At 39.1% G+C, this 23,234-nt stretch overlaps 5 protein-coding genes and 1 pseudogene across 6 annotated transcripts; all 6 read right to left on the bottom strand.

The window, feature by feature from the left end:
• LOC139622216 (piggyBac transposable element-derived protein 4-like) overlaps nt 1-23,234 on the bottom strand; it is a 176,731-nt pseudogene that overhangs the window by 140,088 nt on the left and 13,409 nt on the right.
• LOC139621423 (uncharacterized) lies at nt 278-3,583 on the bottom strand. Its single transcript, XM_071477931.1, has 5 exons — nt 2,729-3,583; nt 1,900-2,607; nt 1,676-1,804; nt 1,546-1,589; nt 278-1,004 (listed from the first exon to the last, which is right to left on the bottom strand). Exons 1-5 carry the CDS (start codon nt 2,784-2,786, stop codon nt 885-887), a joined length of 1,059 nt encoding a protein of 352 aa, XP_071334032.1. The 5' UTR covers nt 2,787-3,583; the 3' UTR covers nt 278-884.
• On the bottom strand, nt 5,924-8,466 carry LOC139621424 (uncharacterized). The gene is made up of 5 exons (XM_071477932.1): nt 7,588-8,466; nt 6,788-7,492; nt 6,561-6,686; nt 6,426-6,469; nt 5,924-6,319 (listed from the first exon to the last, which is right to left on the bottom strand). The coding sequence occupies exons 1-5, from the start codon at nt 7,643-7,645 to the stop codon at nt 6,200-6,202; spliced, it is 1,053 nt and encodes a 350-aa protein (XP_071334033.1). The 5' UTR covers nt 7,646-8,466; the 3' UTR covers nt 5,924-6,199.
• Nucleotides 10,163-12,837, bottom strand: LOC139621421 (immunoglobulin kappa light chain-like). Its single transcript, XM_071477927.1, has 5 exons — nt 12,313-12,837; nt 11,486-12,181; nt 11,280-11,408; nt 11,152-11,195; nt 10,163-11,026 (listed from the first exon to the last, which is right to left on the bottom strand). The coding sequence occupies exons 1-5, from the start codon at nt 12,404-12,406 to the stop codon at nt 10,910-10,912; spliced, it is 1,080 nt and encodes a 359-aa protein (XP_071334028.1). The 5' UTR covers nt 12,407-12,837; the 3' UTR covers nt 10,163-10,909.
• LOC139621431 (uncharacterized) lies at nt 14,669-18,555 on the bottom strand. Its single transcript, XM_071477939.1, has 5 exons — nt 18,144-18,555; nt 17,319-18,017; nt 17,096-17,215; nt 16,610-16,647; nt 14,669-16,179 (listed from the first exon to the last, which is right to left on the bottom strand). Exons 1-5 carry the CDS (start codon nt 18,196-18,198, stop codon nt 16,060-16,062), a joined length of 1,032 nt encoding a protein of 343 aa, XP_071334040.1. The 5' UTR covers nt 18,199-18,555; the 3' UTR covers nt 14,669-16,059.
• On the bottom strand, nt 19,255-23,192 carry LOC139621425 (uncharacterized). 2 transcript variants are annotated; one of them, XM_071477934.1, is made up of 6 exons: nt 22,401-23,192; nt 21,943-22,241; nt 21,546-21,849; nt 21,312-21,437; nt 20,583-20,626; nt 19,255-20,267 (listed from the first exon to the last, which is right to left on the bottom strand). In XM_071477934.1, exons 1-6 carry the CDS (start codon nt 22,456-22,458, stop codon nt 20,139-20,141), a joined length of 960 nt encoding a protein of 319 aa, XP_071334035.1. In that variant the 5' UTR covers nt 22,459-23,192; the 3' UTR covers nt 19,255-20,138. The 2 variants fall into 2 exon arrangements, with proteins under 2 accessions (XP_071334035.1, XP_071334034.1); XM_071477933.1 differs by having other exon boundaries at nt 21,546-22,241.

Below are 23,234 nucleotides of genomic sequence, written 5' to 3'. Positions count from 1 at the left end.
TGTGACTGTGAGTAGTTGACCTGTTAACATCTGGCAGAACTCACTGTAAGCCCATCAGGAGTACAGTCAATTCCCTCATGTTAAAAAAAAAACCCCAAAAAAAGGTCATTTTATGTCATAATACCAAAACAACTGAGTTTTACTACTCACATACTGATTGAGGTGAGTGAGGTCAACCACACGCTTTTTGCTGGTGGTGCCACCAGCCACTGAAGACTGAAGGAGCTTCCAGATATGAAACCACACACACACATATCATCTGACAAACAACATGCTCCATAATCAGACGAGCTTTATTAGAACAGTAATGGCATACAAAAGCAAATGCCGGATTTGGTTTGGTTGACCTGGACATACTTAATCCTCCTGAATTAATTTACTGTTACATCCAATAAAAGTCTTGCTTTCTACAATATCTACATTATCTGCACATGCAAACTCTGGTGTGATTGATATTAGTTAAACATCATTGTCATGTAAAAAAATTCATTTAACTATGGTTAAAGTATGAATGGGGTAGAGTAAATAGTCACATGGTAAAGATTAGGAAAAGTATGTTTTTATGGTTTAAAAAAATCCAATGTTAACTATAAAACTGTGACAACATGATTTCTGGTCTCTTGCGCAAAAGTATGACGCACTGCAGAGCATTCCACCACCCACTTCCTACTTTCTGCCTTGCTACGTAAAGGGCAGACTAGTTCTTGCATTGGTACCTAATGTCGCCACTGGGCGTAAATCATAAGGTGCAGAATCCTTCAGCATGAACATAATTCCTAGCAATACTCAGCTGCATCTTGTGACTGCATTGAATTGACTGCACTGAATTGACATAGAACAATATCCAGTTTTATTAAGGAAGTATAAGTGTAGCATGTCTATGTTTACTGCTTTAGACTTGAGTACACACATTCAGTCTTGGTGCTATTCCTCTGTCTGCTTGATCTGCTGGGCTGGTTAACATTTATAGCAGCGTAATGAACGATGTCTGCATCTTGGTAACCCTGGTAACAAAACATTAAGAAGCTGATTAAGTTGTCAGTCCTGACAAAAATTTTAGAACATCCACAAATCAAGTGATTGTTGTGCATTCAAAAGGCATTTTAATGGTAATTAAAGGTCCCATATTTTACATTTTTCCTGTGTCTAAGTGTTGATATCCATAAGAAGATATGTTTGTGGTTTTAAAAACCAAAAACCATCTCAATGTTATTTTGCATCTCCCCTCTCAGGCTTCTCTTTGGAGCTCTAGCAACAACAAGTCAGTGAGCCAATCAGAAGAGAGGCTCTGAGCCTCAGTGGGTCTGGATGGGCTGGGCTTGTGGTGTGGCTAAGAGCAGTGACTGCTTTTTTCTGACATCACAAAGTTCTGACAGCTCGTTTTAAGGCTCAATTTCTGAATATAGCCTGTGTGCATTTCTCTGTGGACTGAGGCTTTGATACTTTCACAGTATTAATATAGAACCTAGGCCTACTTTATATACAATGAGACATGGAAATCTATCTTTTATGGGACCTTTAATGGATTATCAAAATAAATCTCACCTCAGGATTTGCTGCGGAGGGAGCTGATGATCTTGCTTGAGACTCTGGTTGTAAAACACATAAAAGGCTGTTTTATTCAAGACTTATATTTAGTCAATGCAAGCTACCAGATACAACCATTACAACTTACCTGTGCAGTGGCAGTTGTTTCTCCTGACCATCTTGAAAACCAAAGAAGCCAGTAAAACACTCAAGATGGTGGTGAATGTCAGCGCTCCGCTCAAGATATACAAATGAGAGTTGTCAGAGTACTCCTCATCTGCAGAGAGCCAGACACAGAGCTTTCAGTCTTTATCTGTGTTCATTCAAAGTTTGATTGGAAAGTGAAATATGATATAATGCTAGGTTACTCACATTTAAAGTCCAGCTTGGTCCCATTTCCATACAATACTTGTCCACATGAAACAAAAGCACAGTAGTAGGTCCCGGAATGAGAAAGATTTAGACTCTCCAGTAACAAGTTGTAGACACAGGTTTGTGTTTGTTTCTCAGGTTTCTCGTCACACTGATCATTCCTCCCTCCATGCGTGTAAATGAGTCCCAGTTGAGATTCTTCAGAGTCTTTAAACCAGTAAACACTGTGTTCTCCATCACAGGTCCCAGTGTGTACTGTACAGTTCAGAGTCATAGAGCCTCCTGGGTCAATGGTCGCAGATCCCGACTGATGGACTGAAGATTGAATATTCAATCCTGAACCCTTTACGCTGACAATAGTGCCCTCAGCAAACTTTAAGACAAACGTGTAGCTACTTGCACAGTAGTAAGTAGCAGAGTCTGAAATTTTCAAATCTTTGATTGTCAAGTGATTTTTACCATTTTCAGTGTCCAGTGTGAAGCGTGGATTATCCTTGAATTCATGATAAAAAGTGATTTTTGTGTCATACACATAAAAGGTAGAGATGAGCTTTGGCTTCTGTCCTGGAGTTTGCTTGTACCAGAAGAGCCAAGCTGAATCATCACCTTCATAGAAACATTGCAAAGTCACATCATCTCCAACATCAGCTGATATAAAACTTTTCTTTTGGTTCACAGATGAGGTCGCATCCGCATGACTCTCCTGAGCTTAGGTTTAATGAGAATAAAAGCAAATGAACAATCAATTAATCAATTAAATCTAACAGAAGCATAATCTTATGATGTGTGAACTAAAATACAAACTGTATCCACAAAAAAAAACACTCACCTTTTTTCCCCAAGAACAGACATGTCAGACAGAAGACAAGATTTAAAGATGCCGTCATGTTCGAAATCCTGTCTTGAATGAAAAGTATCTCGGTACGTTCTCCCCTCTTCAGAGACAAGCCTGTGTCTGAGGCCAGCCTGAGGCGACACTGCAAACTACATGTCCTACTTAGGAAACATGATCACATGTTCACAGCCACCTATCGTGTCAAGTTTGGGTTTTGAGAAGATTCACATGTTGAGGGAAATCTAAAGCAAATGCTCTTCATCTTGAAATTGTATTTTGAGATTATAGAAAAATAAATTACAGGTATATATTTACCTGTAATGACATACAGTGGAGTCTCATTTTGTGACTGTCACTATGATAAACAGATACACAGATTATTTAACAAATACCTGTATAATAAACAGGACACAGGTCATTTGCATAAATATACTGTAGGTGTAGGTGGTTCTTTGAAAAGAGCGCTTATTGCTCGGGCACATTCTGTTTTATTATATCTTTTTAAATACATTACATGTGTAAAAATGCACACATTAAGTTTCAGGTCACTCTATGCAATAATGATTTATATCTATAAATCAACTTATTGTAATTATATTATTTTGTTGTCTTTGTGTAAAATCTAAATGACAATAAAGTTAATCCATCTATGCAGAACACCCTTGTGAGATTTAGTGAATTCACTATTAAATTCATTTCTTTCATCTTGACTGTGTGAACATGGGCTTTGCAAAGCTTTGATTTGGTTGTTTCTACTTCTCCCACAATTTCATGCTATGCACCTTTTCATGCTGTGCTATGCATAGTTCTTGTTGTACATGATCAAAGCTTTCTTAGTAAGCAGAGGATGTTTACTCCACCCTGCTTGTCAGCGTGAGTGTTCCAGTCACAGCGCTGACAACAGAACGTGAGGGAGTCTGTGCTCCTGTTTTTCAGGTGAGTGAAATTCTAGTGTAATTTCATTTGTATGTGAGCACTAATTAGCAGGTACCTCTGACTGTGCTCACCATACCTAGCTTGTTAGCTTAGCTCGTTAACTAGACACAACAACAAAATCTCGGCTCCACCCCCCACACCCCATCAACACCCACCTCCTTGCTCATTTTTGGATTAGGCAGGAATTAGGCGGAGTAAGCCACTGCCAAGATGGCGACGGTGTTGCAGCCCACTCTGAGCTTCAAAACTGCTCTTCAGATACCTGTGGGTGATACCACCGAGGCTACACCCATCTTTATATACAGTCTGTGGATCTTGTGCATTGGATCCAGTTGGTGTAAACATGTGAAACATCTTGATGCCCATGTTCACTCAGCCCAGGAGTCAGTCCAGTGACACTCTTGCAGGTTTTCAATATTGACTTCCTTTTTGACAACGTTGCTGTTGCGGACTTAAGTCACAGCTCATGACAGTTTGGGATAGTCAGTGGTCTGGTAGGGGATGCTCTTGCCTTCCCCAAGATGAGTGAGCAACTGATCTGTCCTGTTTTACCTGCTGCTCAGAGAAACGAACAGGCACCAAATCCATTGAAACTTGCATCTGAAGCTTGTATAGCATGACCACCCCAAAGCTTGATGGAAGGTGGCTTCCAGGATGCCCAATGAATAAAGCGGACTCTTGACAATTGGCATTTGTAGCCTTATTTATTGCTTGAATAGAATTAATTTTGAATTATGCATCGTGAAGATAGATAATTTATGCAACAGCACTTATTAAAGGGTTTATAACACACTACAAGCATCAACTATGCTACCGATATTATTCAAGTATAACAAATACAACTTACTAGATTAGTGTGTAGACACTAAGTGTGTAAAAATCCTAGTGTTGAAGTGTGCACGTGTGTGGGCACATCAGTAGAGAACATAAATGAAAGCACAGTCAGATAACTCACTTTGCTCAGATATCAGCCTTACTTGGTTATTCAGCAAACAAGTAACCAGGCATTTGGGAGTCTGTCATTTCCGCATTGAGCAGATCCCACAATAGGGCCTTGGTCCTTGTATCTCTGGCCAATAGGATTGCCTCCTTTTTCTTTTTGAAACAGCATGCCTTGATGAACTGAAACTGAAACTGAACTGCTGCAGCAGGGAATTAGCAGATAAACAATGGTAGTTTACCTTAGAATGTAGTAGTAATGGAAGAAAATGTGGTCTTCTGTTATTTGTCCATTGCTCTGCAGAAAAGTGGTATCTCTGTTATCATCAGTGAAAATAAACCTTTTACAATGATTTTAATCTACGTTTGAGAAGACAAGCCCCTCATTTCTTAAGAAGTGGTACAACAAGCCAAGACTGAGCTCTGAGCGTTTTTATTATTTATGTTTTTTATTTTCTACAGGAAATTAAAAGTCAGACTTACTGACAAATGTTTAAGCTATCTAGAAATAAAAGTGCATTCACTGTCTGTTGTTGCTAAATAATGCTAAATAAAACCCAAAAGCTAAGACCCCAAAAACTGCATAGCAAAATATTTGCAGCAGTAGTGTCAGTTGAAAATATGGTTACACAAGAGGAGAAGTGCTGAACGCTAAGCTATTTATAGTTCTTGTTGTACATCATTAAAGCTTTCTTAGTGAGCAGAGAACATATACTCCACCCGGTTTGACAGCATGAGTGTTCCAGTGACATCCTGTTTGTCCTCAACAGCAGAAAGACATCTGCATCTGCTTTAAGGGTTGTGGACAGGACTTGGGCATAAAGTGTTTTTGTTCTCTTTCATATGACATCATCAAAGTGTATCTGACCCGGTGAAGGCATATATGAAGGGGTTAGAGGTCAGATTTGTACTGTGAAGATTTCTGGCAGAGACTGACTGCAATAGTGCAAACAGTAATATAATACATAGGCTAAGCCATGGAAAGTGAACAGGTTTCATTGTTACCCAAACAGACGTTCACGAGTATCAACGTACTCATTGATCATCTCGTGCAGTTTTGGTTAATAACAGAAATCTTTTTCGAACAGATAAAAGGTTTTTCCTGGGCTGGACCAATAAGGATTGTTTGAACCAAATGTAGAATATTTGTCATTTCTTGCCTCCATCCTGAATTTTTTATTTTTTATTTATTTTTTAACTTATTGCTGTTTCCCAATTTGGTATGACCAGACCTCTCTTGTGCTGTGGTTCATATCGCTAACACACACACACACACATATTGCTGAACACATACATTGTCTAACAGTCAAAGGGTTCCACAATGAAATCACAAGGTTTATTTCATCATTAATCACAGACAATGCACATACATTACTTGGATAAAACCAGCAAGGATGTAAGACAGGAATCCAAGACAGTTCCACTGTTATCATCAAAGTACAGCATCACTGAGACATAACACAGAGTAGAGTGTCCTTGTTGAGCATAGACATTTTATCTTGATAATTACTTATAAATATATGATACACCTCTAAAGAGACACTGAGAAATCCCATGTTACTACCAAAGACAGTACAAATGAAAACAGTTCTACTGCCTGACACTGGAGTACACACATTCAGTCTTAGTATTGTCCTTCTGTCTTCTGGATCTCCTGGACGGGTTAACACTTAGAGCAGCATAATGGAGGTCGTCTGCATCTCGGATACCCTGGTAACAGAATACATGAGTTAAGTTCCTGCTTAAAACAATGTCCACAAGGCAATTATTCATTTGAATGTACATTTAATGGTTAAACTTAAGCGATAATATTTACCTCAGGATTTGTTGTAGAGGGAGTTGATGATCTCACATGAGACTCTGGTTGTGAAACACAGAAAAATATCATCATTTAATCAAAAGCCAAATTCAGCGAATACTGAAGCTGCCTGGCATACAAAGTACCAGTTACCTGAACATATGCAGCTGTTACTCTTGTTTATCCGGTACATTAAGAAACCCAGTAAAACACTCAGGATGGTGGTAAAAGCCAAAGCTCCACCCAAGACATAAATCAGGGCAAGAGAGTCTTCCTCATCTGTAATAGGAGAAATTGTATACCTTTTGTCTTTGTCACACATGTAAAGAAGTAACTCACTATTTATCAAATGAGAACGCTCCTGTATGAAGGTTACTCACACTCAAAGTCCAGCTTGGTCCCATTTCCAAACAGTATGTGTCCACACGAGGCAACGGCACAGTAGTAGGTCCCAGCATTAGAGCGATTCAGACTCCCCAGTAACAAGTTGTAGACACAGGTGTGTGTTTGTGTCTCAGGTTTCTTCTCACACTGGTCGTTCCTGTCTCCATGTGTGTAAATGAGTCCTGGATGAGATTCTTCAGAGTCTTTGAACCAGTAAACACTGTGTTCTCCATCACAGGTCCCAGTGTGTACTGTACAGCTGAGAGTGGCAGAGCCTCCTGGCTGGATGGTCTCAGATCCTGACTGATGGATCCTAGATTGGATATTCAAACCTGAACCCTTCACACTGACAATAGTGCCCTCCGCGAATTCAACCATAAATGAATAACCTCTTGCACAGTAGTAAGTGGCTGAGTCTGAAAGTTGTAGATGTGAAATCTTTAGGTGATTCACACCAACATTAGTTTCCAGTGTGAAGCGTGGATTGTCCTTGAACTCCTTATGAAAGGTCCCACTCTTATCAAACTTATAGGTAATGGAGATAAGTTGTAGCTTCTGCCCCGGTGTTTGCTTAAACCAGTAATAATTTGCAGCATCACCGCCATAGAAACACTGCAAAGTTACATTATCGCCAGCATTAGCTGATATTAATCCACGGTCTTGACGAACAGTTGTGGACAGAATAAAATTATTCATCTGAGCTGAAGTGAAACAGGAGAAAAGGCAAATACACATTTAAATTTATGTGACAGAAATGATATTATTTATATTTTTATAATAATAAAAAAAAACTCACCCATTTTTCCCAAGAACAGACATGTCAGATAGAAGAAAAGCTCTGCAGATGTCATCATGTTGAACTTGTCGTGTTGAATGTCAAGCCCCGCAATACATTCTCCACTCTTAAAAGACAAGACTTGTGCTGATTGGCCAACAGGGCAGCACTGATCACATGTTCTCTGATGTCAATTTTTGTTCCTCAGGAAGAATCACATGGTGAGAGACATTTGAAGCACTTAAAGACCCCTCACAACTCTGAAATTACTGAAAACCGGGTGACCTTTGTAGAGCAGAGAGGAGTAGAGTTCAGTGTTGCTCGATGATTCAGTAACAACCTGCCAAGCACACTAACATAGCATGGCAACAATTTGCAAAACAGCATCACTTAATGCGAAACATTAACACTCCAACTTCCTGTGATTTTGTAGAGTTTATCAATAATTGAGAATATATAACCCAGAAAATGAATCCTGTGTAATATGTGCTGTTATGAAGAGACAAATATGTCCTGAAAAATTGTGATCAGCTTTTACCACAACGTAATAAAATGACGACGTCAACAGGGAAAACGCTTTGCACAGGCAGATGTGTATATCTACTGTTTACCTCACAAAAATATAAAGGAAAAGATATAATAGTTGCTGCTGCAATGTTTTGTGAGTTGTAAAATCATGTTTCCATATAAACCATTGCACAGGATGGTGGCTTATAAGCACATTGGCCCCGAGAGCTCAACATACTGCAACTGAAGAACTGACCTCCGAATAGACAAAACACAATCAAACCAGATCTTCACCAATTTGTTAATATATGCATGAATGGCATTTGGAAAAGCACAAATATAGAAACACACTGAATACAGTAACAGTAGATGTCCGTGTGTCCCCTGAGAATAGTTGATTTGAAGTGCATTTCCTTTGCAGGCAGTGGTACCTGCAAGAACGCTGTCAAATTGGAGAGGATATTTTCTCAGTGCTTGTGTTTTGTGTATTTACATGTGGTTCTTAAACTGCAGAATACTGAACTCTTAGGGCCACTGTAGATATGCCTTTAAACCAACTGGACTTCCTGATCTGCATTCATTCACCCATTTTACACCAAAATCAGCGCATATGAGCAGGATTTTTAAACGTTGGTAAACCTGCTGTAAAATACGGTCACTGGCTTCTTTCACACTGTCAGATGAGCTTTTAGCTGCAGACTGGTACAATGAATCCATCATATCAATGACCTTGTCTCACGCCCAGGTTGTTGCCCTCAGCGAAAAGTGTACCAGCGGTGTTTCTGGTTAACGGACTGTGCTGAGCAGGTGTCAGGTCCGTTCACAGTGTTTGCACTTATAGATGTCACTGCATGGAAAAGGGGTGAAAATTAGTGTGTTCACCCAAGTGTCTTGTTTCCAGCACTGCCAATCAGAGCTGGGGCCAATAAATACCCATGGACACTGGAGAGTCATTCAACCCAGGAGTGAATGCCTATTGTCCTCTTTCACATTGATGACAATGTGAAAGCATGAGAAATGTTTCTGCCAGTGAACCATGATTTGTTGGATGCAGGACAAAGGACAGGGTTTATTTTACTTTAAAACAGGTTTTTTGTCCAGTGTAAGTCATGCTATTGTCTTACCGCTATCTTTAACAGCACACCCCCACAAATGCAGCCCCTGGCACTGTTTAAAGGCAGGGCGGTCTTTGGTCTGAACCTTTGCTATGAGTGTAAACTCCTCTGCATCCTGCTGAAAACCACAAAGATCACTGCACTAAAGGATATGGTGAAAAGACTGCTTAATTTCTGCGTTCACAGTAAAAACAAATGATGTAACTACATTTTCTTTGACATTGTTATTCTAACAACATACCTCCCAGATTCTTTTGGACATCATCTTGTTTCCTGCATTATTCATAGTTAACTAGATGAGAAGATGAATGTCAGATTCATCTCTGCATGTTGAGTCCAGTCATGTTATTGGCCTGCTATTGCCAGTCAATGTGTAGGTTGATTTCTTGTTAAACCAGAATGTCTTCAGTTCTGTGTTTAATGGGGTATACACATAAGACAGCAATGTGAAAACTAGCAGCTTTGGAGCCTTTTCTTTCTATTTATTGTTTGTATTTTTGGAAATTTTTCATTATGTGCCTCCTCTGTTGCACATACAATCAGCCACTTCTAATTAACTGGCTATCAAAGACATGATCCCTCACGGGCTTCCCACCTGAAAAACATTTCCAGGTGTGTTTGCTGGAGCTAACTTGGAGCTAGCTACTGGAGTCTGCAGCAGTGTCTACAGTGCTGTGTCTGCTTCATTGTGGTGTGACCTGATGGTGGCTGGAAAGTCATTGCTTGAGTGTAGAGGAAGAAGAGGTGGTGTTACCTTTACTGACTTCAGTCCTATAGTAAGCATTATATCACCTCAACAGTAATGCTGCAACCTCCCCTGCTCTTCTAGTTTTCTGAAATGGAATGCACTGTTGATGATATTTTGAGTTTATATACTATGCATGCACATATTTTCTCAGTGTGCAATGATTGGACCAATGATTTCATCATTAATAACACAAAATGCACATACACAATACTGCATTTGGTTGAAAACAATTTATGATGAGACAACAAATAACAAATAAGTTAAAAATTGACTTCCATTATGGCATTTGGCTTGCTGTACATCAGTGAACATGACATTTTGAATATACTGGTTTCATTGAAAAAAACAATGTATTATCTATTAAACAAATTAAATGAATAGAAATACATAGCTGCTTTGGTAAAACAAATGAAGTGACAATGTGTCAAACACTTGAAACCACACTGATACAAAAACAAAGTGAGCAGAAGTGTGTGACCATGCACAGGAGCCACCTTTAGCACAGCATGCAGCGGTCTTATATATTGACTGCAGACCACAAGGGAAGCCATGAAAAGATTGTTTCAGAGTTTGTAGCAACGTCTACAACAAACATAAAGACAACAGATATTTCCAAGCACAGATGATTGGACGTTGGAGATCTTTAACCGTGAAAGTGCAAAAATAATACGTGGCCTGTGTCTATGACGCTTTAGCACTATGGCATGGTTATGGTACGTTTAGTGTAGCACTGACAGACTGATAGAGTGGGTAAAGTGACAGTGGAAATATGTCACCTTTGCCAGCACACATCAAAACACAGCTCAGACAGCACAAGCACAAGCTTGTAGAAATACTGCAACCCTTTTACATTCATCATCATGATTCATGTTCAACTGCTCTGACTTAAATAAAAATCTGCATTACATCTCAAAACAGAAGTTAAGAAAGTTACCAACTAATATAGAAACAAAGCACAGATCAAACATTTCTACTATCTTACACTGGAGTACACACACTGACTCAAGGTGTCATCTCTCTGCCTTCTTGTTCGGTTGACTCTCGGTTCCTTTAAAGCAGCATAATGGAGGTTATCTGAATCTTCGTAACCCTGGTAAAAAATATATCAGTGAATCAGATTATGGCGCATGATATAAATAAGACCACAAAACACATTGTGGGTGTTCTATATATATGTAAGGTAATTCAAATGTAAATAGATAATATAATATTCACCTCTGCATTAGCTGTGGAAGGAGCTGAAAATCTTGCTCCAGACTCTGATGTGAAACATAGAAAATCATTTTTATTTAAAAGTCATTTTCAGTGAATACATGATGTAGCACAAAAACAGTACCGGTTACCTGTGCAGAGGCAGCTGTTTCTCTTGGTTATCTTGTAGATTGAGAATGCCAGCAAAACACTCAGAATGGTAGTGAACGCTAAAGCTCCACTCAAGAAATACACAAGAGGGTTGAGAGAGTTCACCTCATCTGCAAAGAGCAAGACTATTATCTTTGTGTTTACATAAACCTTGGTTAATTCTCTGCTAGAATTTTATAGCACTCACCCTCAAAGTCCAGCTTGGTCCCATTTCCAAACAGTATGTGTCCACATGAGGCAACGGCACAGTAATAGGTCCCAGATTGAGAACGATTCAAGTTCTGTATGGGCAAGTTGTAGACACAGGTGTGTGTTTGTGTCTCAGGTTTCCTCTCACACTGATCATGAGTGTAAATGAGTCCTGGATGAGATTCTTCAGAGTCTTTGAACCAGTAAACACTGTGTTCTCCATCACAGGTCCCAGTGTGTACTGTACAGCTGAGAGTGGCAGAGCCTCCTGGCTGGATGGTCTCAGATCCCGGCTGATAGATCATAGATTGGACATTCAAACCTGAACCCTGTACGCTCACAGTAATGCCCTCTACAAAATTAATCTTGTATGCAGAGCAACTTATGCAGTAGTAAGTAGCTGAGTCTGAGATGCGTAAATCCGATATTGTCAAGTGGTTGTTACCAGGATTAGTGTCCAGTGAAAACCGTGCATTTTTTTTGAATTCGTCAGTAAAGGAGCCAGTTTTGTCATGTTTATAGAAAGAAGAGACACGCCTTGGTTTCTGTCCCAGAGTTTGTTTATACCAGAAAAACATTGCTGCTACATCACCCTCATAGAAACATCGCAAGGTCACATTGTCTCCAACTTCAGCTGGTATGAAACCACTGTCTTGATGCACCCATGAGGACGATTTAAGATTAGTTACAAAGGCTAAAGAGAATAGAGATCAAGAAAGGACACAGTTAATGCCATGATAAATCTATCATAATGACTGCCACAAAAATAAAAAATATAACAATATTTTTAAGGATGTAAATGTATCCACAAAAGCCCCAACTTACCTATTCTCCACAAGAACAGAGCAATCAGATATAAAGCAAACTTCAAAGATGTCATCGTGATCAAAATGTCTTGATGAATGTAGAGAACCCTCATACGTTCTCTACTCTGAGACAGAGGACTGTATTTGATTGGCTAACAAGTAGTGACACTGAATGTCCTATTTTGGAAACATTGAGCACATGTTCAGCGCCCCCTCCATTGTAAATCTGGTTTTTGAATCAAGACACAGCCTGATGCCTGATGTTTAAATCAATAAAAACAGGAATAACAAGCTAAAGTGGAGTCCACTTTTGCTGAATTTAAGGTTCTCTCATTCACAGATCACTCACTTTCATTGCCCGACATCAGCAGCAGTAGGTGTTACGAAGACAGAGATACAAGATGTTTGACAGTAATTTTCAGACAAATGTACAAATGACTGTAAAAAAAAAAAAAACAAAAAGAAAGAAACTGCAAAGTAGTGGAAGTATTGAATCTCACTTATGGTGCCATATCAAAGTCAATTGGTCTACTACACCAACCCAGGAAAACACATCTTAAGACTGCTGAGCTTGATTCTAGTGCAAACTTTGGACCCCATATTACCATACATGAATGAAGGTTTTCTTTATCTACCACAAAATGCTTCTTTAATAATAAAACATGTCTATTGTCTGTGTGAAAGGAAACGGTAAATGAGAGTTTACCAAATGTTAGGAAACTAGACCCCTTGGCCAAGGGTTGGTCTAAGCTTTTTGTCAGGGTTGAGGTCAAGGTCAACTGAAAAATAAACGGCTGCAAGGTCTTTTCAGTATTGAAAATGAATCAGGCTTTGTTAAGTGTAAGGTCGCATCCGTCATCCCATTCACTTACACTTTACAATGTAGTGTTTTAAAGTAAAATAAACCCTGTCCTTTGTCCTGCATCCAACAAATCATGGTTCACTGGCAGAAACATTTCTCATGCTTTATTCAACAAAGCGAATTGTTTGCTTTTCAAACGTACTACATAGTTTAGGTAAGAGGTCAGTCTCCCTGTGTTGAAGCTCTGCTGTGACCCAGGTTTCCGCCAGTGGAAAACTGTTCACAAGTACACACCACTTTCATCAAATACTGAAAAATGCAACTTATATAGTTAAAAGAGGGTGGTGTCATACCTGTTGATATCTTGACTTTTTAATTATAATTTAAAAAAGCATGTGCATTTGCAATTACCATACAATTATCCCACCAATCAGTTTTAGCTTCTTTGTGTTTCACCTCAATGTGGTGTTCAGGGGACATTTGGCTGATTTTCAGCCTTCCAAGTATTGGTCTGAGGATCATGAGGGTGCCATTACTTTTGCACTACTACTTTTACTTTTGGTAAACTTCATGCTGTTTGGAAACTGAATGTGTAAACAAGGTTTCATGGCAATCCATCCAATAATCTTTGAAAAGTTTTGCTCAAAAATGTCAGGTGCCGGTACAAGACAAAGAGACAGGAGAACACCATAGTTATCAGCATCCATCATATGGAAACCATAAATGTCTGTACCAGATTTTGTACCAATCCATCCAACAGTTGCTGATATATTTCACAAGATAAGCCTAGTGAAAACCCACCAAAGTCAGCTGGGTTCATCCTTTGGACACCTTTGGTATCTGGATCATATTCCATGGAAATCCAACCAAGTGTCCAGACATGTATCATAAGACCAATCATGACAGCCTCATGGTGGCACTAGGGGAAAACATCACCAAAGTCAGAAGGGTTCATTCTTGGGACAATGAATGTCCAGTAGTTGTTGAGATATTTGACTCTGGATCGAAGTGGAGAACAGACAGACAGACATTGACATCCCTAGAGCCATGCTTTGGCAGCAACATTGCTGGTGAAAGTTCACTGATACATGGGGATGTAATTTGTGTCAGCTGCTTCTCCTAAGCACATATAGGCCACTGCTGTTTGGTTGAATCAACAGTATCAACACAGCATGAGATGAAGCTTTCACTAGCATCAAAGTGCCATTCTCTAAGCAAGGTTGGTCTTGGGGTTTTTTGGTAATACAGTTAAACAGCTCTCTAGATGATTTGGACAGAAACAATGCAATGATACAGAGATTTCCTGTTTGAAACCAAAAAGACAAAGAGACTGGAGGGTCCTAGAAAAGTACACGAGCAGAGTATACTGAGCCTGATCTTTGACTGCCAACCACACAGAGACTAAAAAAAGATCCTTACATCCTGAGTTTGTGGTGTACAACTCACACAATGTGTAACAAAAAACAACCCACAAAGACATTTAGGAAAGGTATTTATCAGTACACTTGAGGTGGGTACTAACTATTTGGCAAATTGGTTCCTCCCACCATGTTCAACAGGTGGTGGTGGCTTTTGTTGTTCTTCATATGCTATGAGGAGGCCGGCCCTGCTCTTACTGAGCATGCAGCCATATCAAACATGCTTTAAGTTTGCAGGTTGCTTGCTGATTATGTCCCTTCTACATTTCAGAATGTATAGTTCATGAAATGTGAGAATGTGAGCACGGGAGCTTTTGCTGACAGTTTTATTTGCTTTTGATTTAGTAACTAACCAGTAAGAAGGATACTATTGCACCAACTTTCACTTTCTAACAAGTGGGGCTTTTTTCCTCTTTCTCTCATGCACTCCATCTAGCTCTTTCCTCCTCTTTCTCTCATTTAGAAAAAACAAAAAACAAAAAAAAAACAAATTCCGATCTTTAATTTTAAGTGGGGAGTAAATGGCCTGATTTTTATGATTGTCTGGTGAAGATGGAAACACGGAGATAAAGCCATCACACCCGAGAGCAAATGCTCTCTCCCTCAATGTCGGCTTGTCATACTCTGTGCTGACAGTTCCAGTGTCAAGGTTTCAGTTCTGTTTAGTAAATGGTAAATGGCTATGAGACAGTGTCTCTAGCTTGCTATGAATCAGTTGAAAGATTGATAGCTGTGGCTCTGAGGGGGTTTCTTTGCAGGTACTCTCGAGTGATTATTGCTGGTGCTTTAGCGCTAACTCCATATCTGACACCACAACACCATGGAGATGAGTTGTGGATGTTTGCATGTAAATTAAACTGTAGTACAGATATACTGAGTTGAAATATGACATATTAGATGACACAGACCACATCAAGAACTTGTTTAATTAGTTTATTGCAGATCAAGATTTTTTATTATGTATATGGAGGTGAAATCTGACAGGTCTTGTGTATTATTTCAGAAACAAGACAGCCACGTTAGTAGTTCTGTGAGGCTGTACATCAGCACAGTGGTGCTTTGAACTAAATACTCACAGTGCATCAGTACGCTAACATGCTAATATGCTCGAAACAACACTGTTAACGTGCTGATGTTTAGCAGGTTTTGGAAATCTAAGTACAATGTATAATTTTGACCTGATGATGGCATTAGATGAAGAGTCAGGGAACACCAAATACAATATGATTCATTACCTTGCCACCATGGATAGCCTATTTGAAGCCAATTTCCTGCCAATCCATCCAGTGGATGTTGGAGGTGGAACAACTAACAGACAGACCGACATTAGAGACACTAAATAGCATGGCTAAAAATAGTACTTTTGACATGCTAAAACCTGACTACTGAATGCATTAGTTTTATTAGGTTATTGCCAGCACTGCTTTCGGTTTATATATTAAAATTTGACAACAATGCCCCTATTAAAAATTGCATTATTGAGCTTGATGGACAGATTTAGAAAGTCACTTCTTACAAAGAAACAAAGTACAAATGAAATGCAGCTCTACTGCCTTACAGTGGAGTACACACATTCAGTTTGTGTGTTCTCCCTGTGTCTTTTTGATCTGTTGGTGTTGTGCTTCCTCAGAGCAGCATAATGGAGGTTGTCTGAATTCTGGTAACCCTGTTAAAAAAAAAAAACACGTTAACATTTATTGACTGTATCAATACCAATGACTTGTTGACACACAGGTATTAAACGCACCAATAGCAACAGTATAATTCACACTCATATAACTAAACTTAAAAAATAGTGTTTTATACACAGGGGCTTCCTCTACAAGAACGTAATGACCTGTAACTAAACATGTAGCACATATTGGCATATTCAAATATATAATTTAATTGACATACGGTATATCTAAAATGTTCTGCCGTGTAACACAGCAGAGACGCAAGACAGAACCTAGAACCAGAGACTCGGTGTCTTAAAACTTTAGAAGTCCTGTAGTGGAAATAACCAAACAGCTACTCTGCGTTATGCATTTCACAAGTATTGTACACTTTTCCTGCTATATTTTGTTATAGTGATGCAGTACTTTGAAAATACTTACATTTGCATTTGAGTCAGGTGAAGTTCTTGCTTGGAAGTCTGATTATGAAATAAGACCAGAAAGACAGACTCTTTAAAATTCTTTTGATTTTAACATACTATTCACACATGACGTAGAGTGAACAACAGCACAATGTAGTTCAACATAACTGAATCAATAAAACTCAACAGTGAAACCATTTCATACTGCACAACTACACCATTTAATAGTATAAAGCTCCTATCCAGTTATAGCATCTTCAGCATCGTTAATATTCATATTGACTGGCTCAATTTTCTACAAACTGATGACTAAAATTCTGAAGTTCAAATTTTTGGTGCTGATGAGGTTTGCGGCTGATAGATATGGAATAATATTCCTATTGTATATGTAAGGTCTTGATTTGGTTGACTTCATTGTATCATTTATCAGCTTCAAGTTGTTTTACCTCCAGTATTAAGTACATAAATACACCCTATCAAAAGTAATAACTGACTGTCAGCCTACCTGTATGTTGGGAGCTATTGTTCATTTTATATGCTGCATATGATAGCAAAACAGCCAGGATGGTGGTGAATGCCAAAGCCCCACTCAAGAAATACACCAAGGCAAGTGAGTTATCCCCATCTGCAGATTCACACAATAAGAGACATTACAGAGCTTTAGAAAATTAAGTAGGGAGTGATCATAAATGCAATATATATGAAAGCACTGCTATAATGTTACTTACCCTCTGAGTCTGGCTTTTTCTTGTTTCCAAACAGTATGTGTCCACATGAGGCAACAGCACAGTAAGTAAGCTCATCATGAGAAAGACTCCGGCTTGTCACTGGCAAGTTGTACACACAGTTGTGTGTTTGTGTGTCAGGTTTCCTCTCACACTGATCATCCCTGTCTCCATTTGTGTAAATGAGTCCTGGTTGAAATTCTCCCGAGTTTCTGAACCAGTACACACTGTGTTCTCCATCACAGGTCCCAGGGTGGACTGTACAGCTGAGCTGGTCAGTTGATTGGATGGGCTCAGATCCTGACTGATGAACCAAAGCTTGGATGTTCAAACCTGAACCCTTTACACTGACAGTAACTCCATCTACAAACTCAAAATCATATGCGTAGCAGCCTACGCAGTAGTAAGTGGCTGAATCTGAAATGCGCAGATCCGAGATCGTCAAGTGATATTTGCCATTTCCTGCTTCTAGTGAGAAACGAGGATTGTCCTCAAATTCATTATGAAAGGTTCCACCTTCATCATGTTTATAGAAGGTAGAGATGGCCCTTGGTTTTTGTCCCAGAGGTTGTTTATACCAATAAAACATCACTCCATTACCTTCATAGACACATTGTAAAGTCACATTCTCGCCAACGTTAGCTGCAATAAAACCACTGTCTTGACGCACGTATCGGGGGGATTTCAGAGTAGGCGTCTGAGCTGAAGAGAAAGAAGATTGGAAAAAATGCAGCTCTGATCAATGATATAGGCTGATGGCAATCATAGGACAAAACTGTAATAATTTAAGTTGTTTTATAAAAAATATATTTACAATAAACAACTTACCTGAGCTCCCTAAGAACAGACAGGTCAGATACCAAGCAAACTTCAGAGGTGTCATTGTTTTGAAAATGCCAGGTCAAATGAACTGAACCTCTGTGCGTTCTCTACTCTTCAGACAGAAGGCTGCGTTTGATTGGCTAACGAGAAGCAACACCTATTATCCTGATGTGGAAACAATGATCACATGTTCAGTGTTGCCTCGAATGCACTGCATGAAGAAAGCTCAAACAGATCATTGGACAGACGGTTCACTCAACTGATTTCTACTGTTTCCGTCCATACACACCACCAGGCTCTTTAATGTTCAGTTGCTGGGAATGTGGGCAAGTCTCACCTATCTGTCTTTGTTACTTGCCCTAGTTAATGTCCTATAACAATGTAATCATCTATTATTATTTATTACACAACTCAATAGGGTGCTTAACATTTAAAATATACCTAACTCTTATTTGATAAAAAAAAAACCCATCAATGTAAAAGCATGAGCACCTTTGATGCCCCTGGTTGCTTGGTAGTATTTCACATTGATGGCATCTTAAAACGACATTTAGCTGATTTTTTGATCTTGCAAGTATGAGACATTGCATGGCATTACTATAATGACCATGATTTTCACTGTTACCTGTTAGATGGGTGTGATTTTGTTTCCAGTGTAAGCAGAGTGTCAATGTGTGTGAAGACAAAGGGCTTGAAAACAAAAGGAAATAACCAATGCCAGAATGAAGAAGATGGTGTGCTGCTATAACCTAACATTATGTCCATATTACACATTATAATATAGCAAATTAAATGATATTTTAATTCTTAGCTAATGTAGCTAGTAACTTCATCTGTACCTGTATCTGTGGCACATATAGGCTATCATGGCCACTGTTTGGCTGATACAACACTAAATGTGACTGACAAGTGTAAATGACAAGCAGACTCACTTGGATTTGGTGGATGGACATGATAACAAACTAAAGCTAACACCAAAGTGAACATGTCACTTCCCAGGTAAGCCTGGTGCTGTGGGGGTCTGGACAAGGTTAACTTCTATAACCCAGCACTTTCAATGACAAACACAGTTTCTTGTTAATATTTTATTTAACACTTTTTACACCATGTTCTAGCTTTGTAATGTGACACTGTGTCACTGAGTTTTATCAACTCATATTAGTTTCACTGTTATTTACTTGAACTAGCCTGGGCATCAGAGTGATACTGCGTGGCATGCATGCATGAAAACACTGCAGAGACTTCCTGCCTGAAACCACAGAGACAAACAGAGCGGAGGGTCTTTCAGCTGCCGAGGACACAGAGGCTAAATAAAGATCCTCACAGCTTGGGTTTGTGGTGTACAATCAGCACATTTACAGTAAACAACAGGGCTTTATCACATCACCTTGGACAGGCGCTCATTCTCTGACGAAGGTGTTTGTGCTGCATTCACCTTGCACAGTGGGGACCAGTGGTCTCAGATTTTTGGACCCCATTGTTTATTTCATATATTTAATGTTGGCGAGTGTTGTTGCCACCCAGCTCTGAGGAGGTTGGCCTCGTTGTTTCTGAGCACGCCACCACAACTTGAAAGCTTCACGTCTGTATCTGAGTGACTCGTCTTGCTGACAGTTACACTGTTTATGACTTTGACCACAAACAAGCACATGATAATGAGTGCTGTGTGAGGCGGGAAACAATACATGTGCAGGTAGTCAGCGGTGATGGTTTATCTTTGCAAAGTAAAATAGTATTCACACAGACAGATGTAGACAGCAAGGTTTTAATATTCATTTTCCACACATCAAACTCTCTCGAGTGTCTGACCCTACAAGTACCACAGAGATCAGTGTGGTTATGTGTTTATACATTGTAAATGACAGATATAGAGAGAGTGGAAACATGACACCACTGAAAGCACAGGTCACATCAAAGGAACTTCACTTAACTGTAGCTGAAGGAATATGTTTCTTTTTTTTTTTCTTTTTTTTTTTTTTTTGCAAAGGCAAAGCTTAACATTCAGTGGTTGTACTTCTTTACACTGGAGTAAACACATTCACTCAAGGTGTCATTTCTCTGTCTTCTGGAGCCATCAAACTTGTGCTCCCTGATGGCAGCATAATGGAGGTCGTCTGCATCTCGGTCACCCTGGTAATAAGAGTTAATTGCCATATTAGTATATGTATCATAACTGATATGGGCAAGTGTTGAGAACAACATAATTCCTGTGCAGTGTGAAATAAGACTAAAAAGAAAATAACAGAAAAAAATCAAAATATAATGAAATCCAGTGCAACAACAACAACTTAAGCTCTACGGTCTACATTGAATCCTCACAGCAGTGTGTAGTACTTACTGAACTGCATTATGTCAAACTAGTGTCACTCTTGTGTTCATCCTATGTGCTTGGCTTTTGTGATGTAAAATATGTTACAGTTGTAATAGCGCAGTGCTAATACTTACCTCTGTATTTGGAGCAGAGGACGCTGCAGATCTTGCTTGAGAGTCTAGTCAAGACAAAAAAAACAACAGCTATTCAAAATGCAATAAGCTGGAGGTGGGATAAATATTTGAATTAGCTGGACTGTTGGAACCTAAAGTCATGAACCGGTTCTTGTAATTGACATCATACTGTATTGTGAAAGAAACATGTGCAGGTAGTTATTATATATAAGTTATTATATCTGGACTGTCAGTCTTTCGGCACACACCGTATACATCTTAAGTGTATTTACTTCAGTGTTCAAATTAGCATGTTAAAATCTGAGTGTGTGCTATTTTTGCTACCATTGTTATGTTGTTACCATTACAATCGCTTTCATTCAGAGAACAATAGACTCTGCTGAGTAAACAATTTCTCTTGATATCTCCAATAGGGTATAACACAGGATCATCCTGTATTTTAAAATGAAATGCTGCATTCTGTATAAACTCAGTAGAGGACGCAATTATTTGTATTTTGGTTCTCGTCATTTCATTTATAAACTGTGTCCTCAGAGTGCTGTGAATAATGTGATGTTAAGTAAACCCACCCTTATTTCTTCACATAGAAGGTGGCAACCCTAGTCTACGAATGAATCTGGATGTCCAAATCACACGGTGGAAAACATACCAACTCATGTTTGTTGTTCTACATTATCATGTTCATTGAAAAACACACCATCAAATATAGATAATGACAGTTTATCCTACCTGTATGTTGGCAGCTGTTTGCCTTGTGCATTGTATATGCTGTGTAAGCCAGGAAAACAACCAGGATGGTGTTGAATGCCAAAGCTCCACTCAAGAAATACACCAAGCCAAAAGAGTCCACCTCATCTGCAGAGAGCCACACATCAGGAAACATTAGAGCTTTTAGACTTTTCATCAAATCGGATTGTAAAGTATCCACCAAAGCTTAACAAATGTAACAAGAACCTTACTTACCCTCAAAGTGCAGCTTGGTCCCATTCCCAAACAGTATGTGTCCACATGAGGCAACAGCACAGTAGTAGGTCCCAGCATGAGAACGATTCAGGCTCTGCATCGGCAAGTCATAGACACAGGTGTGTGTTTGTGTCTCAGGTTTCCTCTCACACTGATCATTTCTGTCTCCATGGGTGTAAATGAGTCCTGGATGAGATTCAGAGTCTTTGAACCAGTAAACACTGTGTTCTCCATCACAGGTCCCAGTGTGTACTGTACAGCTGAGAGTCGCGGAGCCTCCTGGCTGGATGGTCTCAGATCCTGACTGATGGACCCAAGATTGGCTGTTCAATCCTGAACCCTTTACACCAACAGTAATGCTCTCCAAAAATTCAAAGAGATATGAAAAGCTACTTACGCAGTGGTAAGTCGCTGAGTCTGAAGTTTGCACGCCTGAGATCTTCAAATGATTTTTACTTGTGGTAGTTACCAGTTCAAAACGTGGATTGTTCTTAAATTCATCGAACAGCGTGCCGTTTTTGTCATGCTTGTAGAATTTAGACACCAACCTTGGTCTCTGTCCAAGAGTCTGTTTATACCAGTAAAACATCACTGCAGTGTCAGTATGTTTGTAGAAGCACTCCAGAGTCACATTTTCACCAACATTAAATGATAGGAAACGTGTAGATGATGATTGTTCACTCGTTGTGATATCAGCTGAGGAGAAAGAAAAAGATATTGAGCACATAATATATGGCAATGCATGTCAAAAATATCAGAAAAAAAACATTATGCAGAAAAAAATGAGACAAAATGCACTTAAAACTATAAAAAAATAAGATAAATTAAAATAAATAAATAAAATAAATGACTTACTCATTCTCCCCAAACAGAGCAGACATGTTGCATACAAAGCAAACAATGGAAGTCTCATTTTGTTGGTCAATTGAGAGGGTCTCTCTACGTTCTCTACTTTTCAGAGACAAGACTGTGTTTTGTTGGCCAATCAGAAATGACACTGCATGATCACATGACCAGTGCCCCCCTGCAGTCTAAAGTTTGCTCTGTGAGAAGATTGTCATGGAAAGAAGTGACACAGAATTGGAAAATACAGTGTATTTGTAAGAGGCTATGCAGTTAGGATTTACTGAGAAAATGTGCACATCATTTATGTTCTTCTTACTTCAACTATGGTCAGCTGTAAAGTTAGTGAGGTAGAACTTTATATTAACATGAAGGTCAAGCCAAGGACCACCCCAGACCATAAACACCCCTCCCCTTCATCTTGTCCCCATTGCTCTGTGCCATAGATCTGCTGTTTTTTACTGACTTTGGAAGAAACACATATACACTTGGATTTTCTACTTTGGAACACATTAATAAATGCATTCATATAAGATAACCGGGATTTACTAGTGCTGAGTATTTCATTCATAGGTTCGAGTCTGTGATGTTACAAAAGACGCATTTTTGCAAAACTGGAAAGGTTGCACTTACAATCACTCACAGTTTAACACTGACCTCTGACCTCTTCATGCTAGCATGTTTATAGAGTGCCACAGGGATGATGAATTTTTGTAGCCTAACCCAGATGTTAGCATCGCCAAGAGTTTGATGTTTAGCAGGTTTCTTTATGGTTTTATGGTTTCTTTATGGTTTTTGAAGGCTAAAAACAATCACCAGAAGTTACAGCTAATGTTAGGCTATAAA

This window comes from Trachinotus anak, unplaced genomic scaffold (genome assembly GCF_046630095.1).
Source record: "Trachinotus anak isolate AG129_WGS33_773 ecotype Australia unplaced genomic scaffold, CSIRO_AGI_Tana_v1 ptg000005l, whole genome shotgun sequence".
In the NCBI taxonomy this organism is placed as follows: Eukaryota; Metazoa; Chordata; class Actinopteri; order Carangiformes; family Carangidae; genus Trachinotus; species Trachinotus anak.
Note: the sequence above shows the minus strand (reverse complement) of the source record. Positions and strands in the feature narration are given on the sequence as shown.